The sequence below is a fragment of the Myotis daubentonii genome, chromosome 20 (assembly GCF_963259705.1).
Source record: "Myotis daubentonii chromosome 20, mMyoDau2.1, whole genome shotgun sequence".
In the NCBI taxonomy this organism is placed as follows: domain Eukaryota; kingdom Metazoa; phylum Chordata; class Mammalia; order Chiroptera; family Vespertilionidae; genus Myotis; species Myotis daubentonii.
In genome coordinates, this window is record NC_081859.1 from 4,029,540 (window position 1) to 4,042,124 (window position 12,585).

Consider the following 12,585-nt stretch of genomic DNA (forward strand, 5'->3'; position numbering starts at 1 on the left):
CAGTGTGGGGCGTGCAGGAGGCAGCCAATCCATGATTCTCTCATCATGGATGTCTCTCCCTCTCTCCCTCTCCCTTCCTCTCTGAAATCAATAAAAATATATTAAAAAACAATAAGTCCTTCAGGCTCGGGGATGCCTCAAAGCTTACGTCTCCTTCTCTCCACGCGGTGCCGCAGGAAACCATTTCTCCACGGCCAAGGAGCTCGCAGAGGAGATCGGCGCGCTGACCGTGGAGAGGGACGGGCTGGAGGGCCTCCTGGCCCGGCTGGCGGGGCTGAGCGCCAGGAACGTCGCCGCGCTGGGGGGTGTGCAGGCCGATTACAGCCGGCTGCAGAGGGAGCTGGACCGCGGGAAGGCCGCCCACGGTAAGCCATCTCCGCTGTTGCTGCCGAGATATTTATGAGATCGATGGTGCGGTGTGGCCAGGCGGCTCGGGCCCGCGCTCCGCCTGGGGGTCCCTGAAGCGCGTCCTGATCACACGCACACGCGGGAAGAGTGTTTGCCAGGAGCCTTGGCAAGCGGGGAGAGTTACTTGGCAGCTTTTGTTCTGCGAGCGCAGGCGATCGATCCTTCCTTTCTCTGTCCGACCCCCCTCCTCTCCCCGGACTTGCTGACTCGTGGTGGTGGAGAGCAAGCGCTCCCTGGGCGCGGCTTGGGAACTTGCCCTGTTGGACGGTCATCTTCCTTTGGGTCCCTGGCTCTGTTTTCTGGCTTGACAATCGCAGAAATGCGGGCTGGTTCTGAGAAAAGGCCGGGGAGTGGCTCTTCTGTGCGTGAGCTTTTCTGAGAGTCCCCCCCCCCCCCGCCAGGAGCGATGCAGGCGAGGCCAGAGCGGCCCCCAGCGGAGGAGTTAGCGTTTTGTGTCCTTTTCCCAGGCCCCTCGTGAGGACTCGTCAAGGTCGCCTGGAGGTCGGCTCCCCGAGGGAGAGTCTCAGCAGACTCCAGTTCAGTCCAAATGGATAAAGTAAAAAAAAAAATCTTGCTTCTTGAAAAAAACAAAAAAAGTGAAGCATTTATGACGATTCCGTTTCTAACTCGCAGAATGGAATCCTAAGAAACAAACTCAGGTTTAAAATCTATGCGATGCTGGGGCCTGTTTCTTTACCAGTAAAAGGAGAAGAGTAATTTCCATCTCGTAGGCTGATCCGTGGTACAGATTCAAGGAGGTGACATACAAGGGGTGTGTGTGTGTGTGTGTGTGTGTAAGTATGTGTGTTTATGGGTGTGTCCATGCATTTTCCCTAGGAACTCCAGCTTTCTGGAGGGCAGAGATCACACGTGGCCTATCATGGTCCCTACATACATGTTGTTTCCTAGGAAAATGAAAGACACACATACTAATAGTGACTATATTTACAAAGTATGCTTATCTCGAAAGAAGAGAAGACTGGGGGTATCGCGTAGCTAGATTTGAAATCGGCTAGCAGAACCTAGGTGTGCCATTTTACTATGAGTAAGTTGTTTTAAAGGCTTCCTAACCTGTGTAGACGGAGGTCTATTCACAGAGTTAGGGTGGTAACTGTTACTGTGCCTTTTAAAAATGTCTATATTTTTATTGATTTCAGAGAGGAAGGGACAGGGAGAGAGAGAGAAACATCTATGATGAGAGAGAGATTCATGGATCGGTTGCCTCCTGCACGCCCTCTCCTGGGGGTCGAGCCCACAACCCGGGCATGTGCCCTGACTGGGAATTGAACCGTTACCTCCTGGTTCATAGGTTGATGCTCAACCACTGAGCCACACTGGCCGGCATTACTGTGTCTTTTTAGTGATGGACACCCCTAGGTTGGCTCAACTCAGAGCTGCTTCTTCTTTTTCACTTTTTCCCAAGCCTTGTTTTTGTCAAATACATCACGAGAGCCTGTCCATTGGAGCCTTGGTGTATAACTGTGGTCCTGAGGAACCCCAGCGCGCTCCCCCGAGATGGAGCAGTGTGGCTCACGTTACCATGGGGATGAGCATTGTGTATCTCAACTGAGTTCCTGCTATGGACTTTTAAAAACTGGATAAACGATGAAATCTCCCCTATGATCCCCACACAGTTTTGGGCACAGCATGGGGAATGCACTATGTATCTATCTATACTAATAAAAGGGTAATATGCTAATTAGACCAGACATCTTCCAGATGTCCTTCCGGACAAAGCCATGTTGGCAGGGGCTGAGGCAGAGGCAGTTAGCGAGCGATCAGGCCAACAGGGGAGGGCAGTTAGGGGTGATCAGGCTGGCAGGGGGGAGCAGTTAGGGAGCGATCAGGCCAACAGGGGAGGGCAGTTAGGGGGTGATCAGGCTGGCAGTCAGGTGAGTGGTTAGGAGCCAGCAGTCCTGGATTGTGAGAGGGATGTCCCAGATTGGAGAGGGTGCAGGCTGGGCTGAGGGACACCCCCGCCCCCCCCCCCGTGCATGAATTTTGTGCACCGGGCCTCTAGTATATATATATAAGGCTAATATGCAAAGTCCCTTCGGGAGTTCGACCAGGAGACTGGGAGTTCGATCGCTCACTATGACGTGTGCTGACCACCAGGGGGTGGCATGGAATGAAGGGAGGCCCCGGCCAGCAGCCAGAAGGCCCTGATCGGCCCTGATCGCCGGCCAGGCCTAGGGACCCCACCCGTGCACGAATTTCATGCACCGGGCCTCTAGTCTAAGAATAAAGGAGCTATGAGCAAATTTGGACCAATTCAGGGCAGCGGCGTTCCCACTGAACAATTGAGCTCTGGAGAGCCAGTAGTGTCTCTTTAAACAGGACTTCCTGAATGTCATCACTGTCACTTCACTGAGGATTCTGAGAGTGATGAATAAAACATAAACAAATGGGACGAGAGACGGTTCCCGGGGAGGGTGCTGCATTGCAGATGGCTCATTACCGCGGCGAAGGCGTCCGGGTCCTGCGCTTGGATTTTGCTGGATCAGCTACCCTTTCCCCCACACGGTGGCCTGGAGCGAGTTTGTAACCAACCGGGGGTGACTTGGCTGTGCGTGAACCAAATGAGCACTCCTGGGTGGCGGAGAGTGTGGGGGACAGAAAAATAAAATAAATAAGCGACGAACGAATTCCTTAGTCAGGGAAAGCTTTTATCTGGCGAAATGCAACAAAACTGGCCGCAGCGCACACGCCTGTTGTCGCTTGTCGGGTTTCGAGAGTTGAGAAGTCAGAGGGAGCTCTGTGCTCAGGTTAAAACGTAGAGCAGACCCGAAGGGATGGACGCATAGGCACGTGTGTACCCCACGCGGACTCTTTTATCTCCGATAAAACACCTTCAAGGAAGACTGTTGGAGCGATGAGCTATGTGTCGTGTGCTTAAAAGCAGGTCCTGAGCGATGCCGGTGTGGCTCAGTGGTTGAGCCTCGACCTATGAACCAGGAGGTCACGGTTTGATTCCCGTCAAGGGCACAGGCCCGGGTTGGGGGCTCGATCCCCAGTCGGGGGCGTGCAGGAGGCAGCCGATCAGTGATTCTCTCTCATCATGGATGTCTCTCTCTCTCTCCCTTTCCCTTCCTCTCTGAAATCCATAGAAATTTATTTAAAAAGCAACCAACAAACAAGAAAATCCAACCTTGACTTCCAGCAAGGGTTGTAGGTGATGGCCTCAGGAGGAAAAGGCCGGTCAGGGCTGGATGGGCAGCTCCAGGTGATCAGGGCCCCGGACGCTTCTGTTTGGTTCACCTGCGGCCCTTTGATACCTGTCGCTCTGACCCCGACGGCTGGCGCAGTCACACCGTGTCTCAGTCCCGCGGGGGGTTCTGCAGCCTCGGGATCTTGGGGTGTGACTCAGGTGCCGAGGAGGCCGTCTTGGTGACAAAGTGTCCCTGCAGTGACTCACCCCTGCCCAGCTTGCTTCCTGCGTGGCTGACGGTACCCATGCCAGGTGTCTGTGGCTGGATTGTAAGCCCATTGAGGTCAAAGCTCCATTCATATGCTTCATTTGTTTCATCGCGGTGTCCAGCGTGGTGGCTTTAGAAATGTACCAGGAATATATATATATTTTTTAAATATATACTTTATTGATTTTTTACAGAGAGGAAGGGAGAGAGATAGAGAGTCAGAAACATCGATGAGAGAGAAACATCTATCAGCTGCCTCCTGCACATCTCCTACTGGGGATGTGCCCACAACCCAGGTACATGCCCTTGACCGGAATCGAACCCGGGACCCTTCAGTCCGCAGGCCGACGCTCTATCCACTGAGCCAAACCGGTTTCGGCGAATATTTTTTTTTTGTTTACCAGGGCCAGATATGCCTTTATTTTTCATTATAGACCCACACCTTAGACCTTCTTCTTTAAAAAAAATATATTTTTATTGATTTCAGAGAGGAAGGGAGAGGGAGAGAGAGAGAGAGAAACATCAATGATGAGAGAGAATCATGGATCTGCTGCCTCCTGCCCACCCCACACTGGGGATCGAGCCCGCACCCTGGGCGCGTGCCCTGACCGGCAAACGAACCAACCGTGACTTCCTGGTTCATAGGTTGACGCTCAACCGCTGAGCCACGTCGGCCGGGCTTGGATCATCTTTTTAAAAAAACATTAAAAAAATTCATTTTCCAGTTTTCAGGGAGAGCGGAGATACGTTTGATGGCTTTTCCTGGAGATGCGTGCGTGCCTGAGGTAGATGTTCAGATGGGGTGTTAGCAGACAGGGCAGCGTGATGAGAAGGGAGTGAAAATGCCAAAGCGCCCGTGGGCACAGGGAGACAGAAATCGCCGCTGGGTCCACTGGCTCCCGCCACGGTGGGTGATACCCGTCTGCGAAGAGGGGCCGAAGGGGGGGGCTTCAGTCCCTACGGGTGCCCTTAACTTCTCAGGGGGACTCGTTTGACATCTGAGCAGCTGTCGGTGCAGTGGGATGGAACGAAAAGCTCAATCGATCTCTCAGTTCCCCCCACGTTGAGGCAAATGAACGGCGAACCTTTAATCACGGTGGATTTCAACCTTTTTTTTGGGGGGGGGGGGATGGAGCCGTCAGGAGCATCTGCTTTGTGGGCGAGAGACCACGCTGAGATGTCCCAGGACTGTCCCCCCCCCGCCCCCACCTTGTGGGCATTCTGCACTGTGCTTCATTCATAGTGTTCGTCTCACACTGTAACTCGGATACCAAGGAAGCAGACGTGTGTGTATGTGTGTGTGGGGGGGGGGAGGGGGGGAGGACTTAACCACAGAAGAATCAGGGCTGGAATTTAAATGGGACCTCACTCGCGTGTCCATGCATTTCCCTGCTCCCTGCCAGCTGCCCTTAGAAAAATCCTGTAGATGTGCTCACACTCCCGCAGGCAGGCGCTATGGCTGGGGCCCAGCAGGAGATGCTTAAAAACAAAACAAAACGGTGAAGGGGTTGTCGGTGCGAATATCAAATGGCAGGATGTCGCCATGTCTGGGAGCGAGGGCCCGCTGTGTCCGGCTGACCCGCATTTGCCCTTGAGGGAGCGAGGAGGAAGGGCGGGCAGCCGGCGGCTCCGGAGCCGGGACCTGGGAGGGGAGTCAACTTGTACATCACGGCTCAGGGCCAGGCCCGACCTCTTGCTTCGTCTTGGAGGTTTGCGCCTGTTTCCCAAAGGCGGCGGGGATTTCAGGGTAGAATAGTCATCAGCTCTCCTGGTGTGTCCCTCAGGGTCACAGTCTCCACCGATGGGTCCATGACGGGTCCTTGCTTCACCGCAGCTGGTCCTGAGGTCAGCGTGGTGTTGCTCGTCCGGTTTTGCTGCTTTTCTGGGCCTGGAGCCGAAACACCACCGAGGAGGCCTGGGTGTTATCTCTAGTTTGACCCGAGCCCTGTCTCTGGTCCGCAGGCGGGAGGCTGTGTTCCTAAGGTTACTGGATGCGGCTCAGAGCCTCGATGTCCTGAGGGCTTCATGCTTCAGGGGGTGGGAGTCCGGTTGTAACCAGACAACCCAGGCAGGGGTCCAGGCTGCCTGCCACGACTTGAGTCAATTCGGCAGAGACAGGGCTGAGTCCTAGATGAGCGTTGATTCCAGTCCTGCCGGCAGCGTGGAGAGCAGCAGGGCACCCACAAACATCTGCTCTGCCCCCCACCATCAGCCAGCTGCCTATATTGGGGAGAAGGACAAGGTGACGTGGGGAGGTAGGAGTGACAGGCATGGGACAGGACGCATGGGAGAATCGTTACAGGTTACAGGTACTGCGGGCTGGGAGGGGGTCGCAGAGGGCGGGCGCTGCCAGGCACCCTGGGACCAGGTCACAGGCCGTAGGGGCTGCGGGTTGTACGTAGAGGCCGGGTGCCTCCGGGACTAGGTTGTGTCGGCCGCGAGGCTGTCAGTCTTTCCATGACGGTGGGCAGCTCTCGGGACAGGGGGACGGACCGCATTCCGATGGGAGCGCCCATGTCCCGGGGCGTACGGCTCCCAGCCAGGGTAGGGCGTGCTTCCTCTATCAGCACAGAGCCGTCACGGATAACAGAGCAGCATGAATATTTCTTATCATGGCCGTGGGTCCCCACTGTTCTATGTCTGCCCCTGACACTATGAGGCTGTTCTCTGGCCCCTTCCAAAGGATTGCTCCGGTTCAGTTGGTCTGACCCATCCAGCCTGTCCAACACTGGGTATTGTTTCTTACAAAATGGTTAGTACAGTAACAGTAGCAGTCCAGCCAGCATGGCTCCCGGCATGGCTCAACGGTTGAGGGCCGACCTATGAACCAGGAGGTCACGGTTTGATTCCTACTCAGGGGACATGCCTGGGTTGTGGGCTCGATCCTCAGTGGGGGGTGTGCAGGGGGCAGCCGATCCAGGATTCTCTCTTGTCATTGATGTTTATATCTCCCTCTCCCTTCCTCTCTGAAATCAATTAAAAAAATATATGTAGCCCTCGCTGTTTGGCTCAGTGGATACAGCATCGGCCTGTAGACTGAAGGGTCCCGGGTTTGATTCCGGTCAAGGGCACATGCCCAGGTTGTGGGCTCGAACCCCAGTAGGGGGCGTGCAGGAGGCAGACGATCAATGATTCTCATCCTGGGTGTTTCTCTCTCCCCCTCCCTCTACCTTCCTCTCTAAAATCAATAAAAAAAAATATTTTAAAAATATGTATGTGCATATATAAAAAATAAAAACGTCAAATGGTTGTGCCTTGGCTTAGAACTGCCCTCCCTACAGTGACCAACCCTCCCCAATTATATAAAAATCTGGGGAGAGAAAAAGTGGACGAGGCAGGATGGCCACGGCCAAATACGAAGTCCACCTGGGCCCCACCAGGGCAGCGAAGTGGCCGGGGCAAGAAAACATTTCCCACCGGGCCCTCGCTCCTTCCCCAGAGCTAAGAAAACCTGAAAAATCAAACTCCCCACAAACGATGCTGTCTCCGGCGAGGAGCGTCTCTCTCGGGTTGCGAAACATATGGCAGCTTCAAAGAGGAGGAAGTACACTGCAAAGTGGCAGGAAGCCATCACTCACGGCCATGCCAACGAGGAGAACAAGCCATTTCTTACAAAATTAATCACTGGAAAAACTGACAGCGTAAAGGAGGGCAGAGCAAGCCCCGGGAATAGGGATTCTGTGAAACCTCACAGAACTGGACTCAATTTTTTTTTAAAAAAAGTATTTTATTGATTTTTTTTACAGAGAGGAAGGGAGAGGGATAGAGAGTCAGAAACATCGATGAGAGAGAAGCATCGATCAGCTGCCTCCTGCACACCCCCCACTGGGGATGTGCCCGCAACCAAGGTCCATGCCCTTGACTGGAATTGAACCTGGGATCCTTCAGTCCGCAGGCCGACACTCTATCCACTGAGCCAAACCGGTCAGGGCTGGACTCAATTTTTAAAAATCCATCTTTAATTCTTCCAAGCCCCGAATGAGAGAATATTTTAAATGGTTTCGAAAATTCACTCAGAAGCTTAGAAAGATGGCGGTCACATTTTACAAGTTGATTTTTTTTTTTTTTTTGGATTGAGTTTATTTGATCAGGGAAGAAAAAATTAGCTAATGAAAGATGGCACCAGACGAGGATATTACATTTCTGATACCCAGGTCTTCTTTCTTCCCTCTGTAAGCCTAACATCTACTTCTAACAAAGTGTAACTTGCTCTTGGTTTTATCAGGAACTTCATGTTGTGTCAGAACGAACTCATCCCACAGATTAGAACCTCCAATTCTCATTGTTTTCAATTCTGCCAACCAGTGGGTCCTCATCTGAAAATGAATTTCTTGTAATCAACAAGACATGGGAGTAAATTCTTTCTTAAAATGTTCCATTGATTTCAGAGAAGAAGGGAGAGGGAGAGATGGGAACATCTATGATGAGAGAGAATCATGGATCAGCTGCCTCCTGCACGCCCCACACTGGGAATCAAGCCCGCAACCCGGGCATGTGCCCCGACCTGGAATCGAACTGTGACCTCCTGGTTCCTAGGCCGATGCTCAACCCCTGAGCCACGCCGGCCGGACCAGAGTTGTTTTCCAATGCGGGCTTCCTCCCTGCCTCATCTGGCTTTAGCATCACGGGCTGCGATGAGCCCATCGGCTCAGTCATAGCAGAAACAGCCGCCAGCTCCCATGGGGGATGAAGTCAGGAGCCAAGCTGTTTGCCAGACTCTGAGGGACGAGGAGCAGAAAGAGGCTGGCGCTGGCTTTCTCGGGGTGAGAGGGGAATAAATTGTAACGACATACAAGTTCCTCTACTCTTCATGCCCCGTCGGAAAGGACAAGGGACTGGGCCAGAGAGCTTTGGTTTGGGGCCCAGTATTGGATAAGACGTTCCCCATGTGGGACAAGCGATTAGGCTTAATTCTCATCAAAACAGACGCATGATCTTCCCTCCAGAACCGGGAACTCCTTTTCTCCTTTTGCTCGCTCTCCAGAGAGCAGCTGCTTACTGGCCTGGTCGTCGCGGCGTGAAACGCCAGCCACCCGTGCTGGAGGGCAGGTGGTGGGGATCGGAGTGAAACTGAGATCTTACTCACATCCCTAAAGCAGAACTCCTTATACGTCCTGTTTTCTAAGCAGGGTTTATGTTGCTGACCACGGGGTTATTTCATGGACGATGGCGTCCAAAGCCTTTTTCTCCAGCTGATCCATTTCACAGTCCCCAGAGCCAGGTCTTCTATAATTAGGCAGGTTCATTTTCCCATGTCCATGCTCTCATATTAGTCGCGTCGTGAGTAAATGTCCTTCTCTCATCTTTCGCTCTGGTGTGTCTAGTTATGTGCTGTGCTACGTCCATTCTACCTGAACACTGCGCTTCTTTAAGAATCTGATTGAGCCCTGGCCGGTTTGGCTCAGTGGTTAGAGTGTCGGCCTGTGGGCCAAAGGGTCCCAGCTTCAGTTCTGGCCCAGGGCATATGCCTGGGTTGCGGGCTTGATCCCCAGTGCGGGGCGTGCAGGAGGCAGCCGATCGATGATTCTCTCTCATCATTGATGTTTCTATCTCTCTCTCTCTCCCTCTCCCTTCCCCTCTGAAATCAATAAAAAATATATATTAAAAATGAAAGAAGCTGACTGAGACCTATCGCCACACAATACATTCTTCTCCCTTGACCTTCTGTTCACTCACCTGTTGGCTTAGGAAACGTCGTCATCATTTATGGTCCTGACTAGAAGCAGCGGTGAGCTGGAGAGCGATTGAGAACCAGCTCTCCAGGAAAAACCAAAGCCCTGGCTGGCAGGGCCTGCCCATTCCTGTGGTGTAAATGCTCCCAGTGAGGCTGATTTTAAGCTACCAAGGGGTTACCAAGTAGCTTTAAAAATTCTTGAAAAATCTATCAATTGGCTCTCTCGGCCTGGGTGGTGAGCTGGCTCAAAAACACTGTAACGGACAACAGTTAGACTACGCTAAAGACCATAAAGAGCTTTATAATAGTGATTTGATTCCTGACTTACAAAGTAACCCTGCAGTGTATATGGGAGGAACCAAAGATCTAAAGCAGCGGTTCTCAACCTGTGGGTCGCGACCCCTTTGGGGGTCGAACGACCCTTTCACAGGGGTCGCCTAAGACCCTTGGAAAACACATCTATAATGACATATTGTTTTTGTGATTCATCACGATGCTTTAATTATGTTCAGTTTGTCACAATGACAAGACATCCTGCATATCAGATATTTACATGACGATTCATAACAGTAGCAACATGACAGTGATGAAGTAGCAACGAAAATGATTTTATGGTTGGGGGTCACCACCACATGAGGAACTGTATTAAAGGGTCGCGGCATCAGGAAGGTTGAGAACCGCTGATCTAAAGGAATGGGAATGACTCAAGCATGGAGCCACGCCGGCTGGGGGCTCCTGTAGGTTCAACCTGCCCTCCTTCTCATAGCAAGTCAGCGACCGAGAGTGTGGGACGTGCCTCTAGAAGATGCATGGTTTTCTTTTCTTTCTTTCTTTTAAAAAATATATTTTATTGATTTTTTTTACAGAGAGGAAGGGAGAGGGATAGAAAGTTAGAAACATCGATCAGCTGCCTCCTGCACACCCCCCACTGGGGCTGTGCCCGCAACCCAGGTACATGCCCTTGACCGGAATCGAACTTGAAGGTGCGTGGTTTTCACAGGATGCAGTTGGTGGCGGGCTCGACGAGAGATAGCACACGACGAATGCCTTCCTTAGCTGGCGGGGAAGCACCGAGTAGCGGTGCGGACCAAGTTCGTGACGATGTCCCCTCCGGGCTGGCAGCCTCGCCGCCCCCCAACATATTGGACGAATAATTCAGTTCCGATGGGATGGGCAGCGCTCATGAAACGCCCTTTAAACGAAAGTGCGGTTTCATGTCACATTCAGATAACGTGGGAACCGCTACTTTTAATAAGACGACACGGCGTTCAACCAGCCCCTTCGTGTAAATCAGACTCATAAACCTGTCAGGAGGCTGAGCACGGCTTCTCTCCAACACCGGGCTCTGGACCCGGGCGTCTGTTTCTTTGTAAGAAAGTAGGGTAATGAGTCCCTTGTTTCCAGTCTCCGTAAGAAGAAAGGGAGGCTGCTGCCAGTGTCGCGTCTGTTCCCGGCCCCCGAGGCATGCTGGGGAGGGAAGGAACCCTCCGGATCAGGAGCCCGTGAAGGAGACTCAGAATCAGAGAGGGCGCCCAGGCCCGGCTGGTGTGGCTCAGTGGTTGGGCATCGACCTATGAACCAGGAGGTCACGGTTCGATTCCCGGTCAGGACACATGCCCGGGTTGTGGGCTTGATCCCCAGTGGGGGGCATGCAGGAGGCAGCCGATCAGTGATTCTCATCATTGCTGTTTCTCTCTCCCTCTCCCTTTCTCTCTGAAATCAATAAAAAAAATACATATATATATGTATTTTTTTTTTTTTAAAGAAAAGAAAAGAAGCCCTAACCAGTTTGGCTCAGTGGATAGAGCGTCGGCCTGCGGACTAAAGGGTTTGATTCCGGTCAAGGGCATGTACCTTGGTTGCGGGCACATCCCCAGTAGGGGGCGTGCAAGAGGCAGCTGATCGATGTTTCTCTCATTGATGTTTCTAACTCTCTATCCCTCTCCCTTCCTCTCTGTAAAAAAATCAATGAAATATATTTTAGAAAAAGAAAAGATGCCGCAATAAGAGGAAAAAGGCAGAAAGCGTGCCTTTACCCTCTTGCCCTGGTACTTGGCTTCTTCTAACCTGATGAAAAGGCGTAATTAATCGGTAATTGCAGTAATGATAGGGTTTCTATGACAGGGAGGGATTACGAAGGCGCGTCATGTGGGGCTTTGGCCACTGGAGGGCGCCCTGGCGAAGCGCAAGGTCTGCGCATCTCTGCCTCCAGGGGCATCAATTCCCCAGACGAGGTGTCATTCACACACGCCAGCCGGCCAGTCGTCTTCCCTCTGATATTCAGAATAAAAATAACGCAACCAGCACAGTCGCACTCCCCCTTCCCACGCCACCTGCCTGAGACCTGCCTCCAGACCGCGGCCCTGTCCCACCGTGGGGCGCCAGCCTTCTGAAAACCCGCCCAGCGGAAGGCTCCGACGGCTGTCTTCTTAGTGCGCTAACGAGGCATCTTTTATTTAAATCTGCTTTGTCATCCTTCACTCCTTGTCCACGTGTAGGGTTAAGCTGGCACGCTGTCATTCTGTGTGATTGCAGGCAGATTAAAGGAAAGTAATTGTTTCATATTCACCCGATGGCTCGGCCGGCGTGGCTCAGTGGTTGAGCGTCGACCCATGAACCAGGAGGTCACGGTTCCATTCCCAGTCAGGGCACATGCCCGGGTTGCAGGCTCGATCCCTAGTCGGGGGCGTGCAGGAGGCAGCCGATCGATGATTCTCTCTCATCATTGATGTTTCTTTCTCTCTCTGTCCGTCTCCCTTCCTCTCTGAAATCAATAAAAATGTATTTAAGGTGGGTGGGAAGAGATCAACCAATGAACGTGTATGCATGTATTCATAACCCATGGACACAGACAATGGGGTGGTGAGGGCCTGTGGGTGGGGGTGGGGGACGGGAGTAGGCTAGCAGAAGTTAACGGGAGAAAGAGCACCTACTAGTATAGCAATACTTTCAGCAATAAAGATTTAGTCCTAGCCGGGTTGGCTCAGTGGATAGAGCGTCGGCCTGCAGACCAAAGGGTCCTGGGTTCCATTCCGGTCAAGGGCACATGCCTTGGTTGCAGGCTCCTCCCTGGCCCCGGCCCCGGTC

At 52.6% G+C, this 12,585-nt stretch overlaps 1 protein-coding gene across 1 annotated transcript in view; it reads left to right on the plus strand.

The window, feature by feature from the left end:
- The window catches only part of DISC1 (DISC1 scaffold protein), a 57,141-nt gene that overhangs the window by 24,822 nt on the left and 19,734 nt on the right, over positions 1-12,585 (plus strand). The window contains exon 9 of the mRNA XM_059677672.1: positions 177-365. Coding sequence (XP_059533655.1) covers positions 177-365 — 189 coding nt within the window. The remainder of the gene's footprint in view (positions 1-176; positions 366-12,585) is intronic.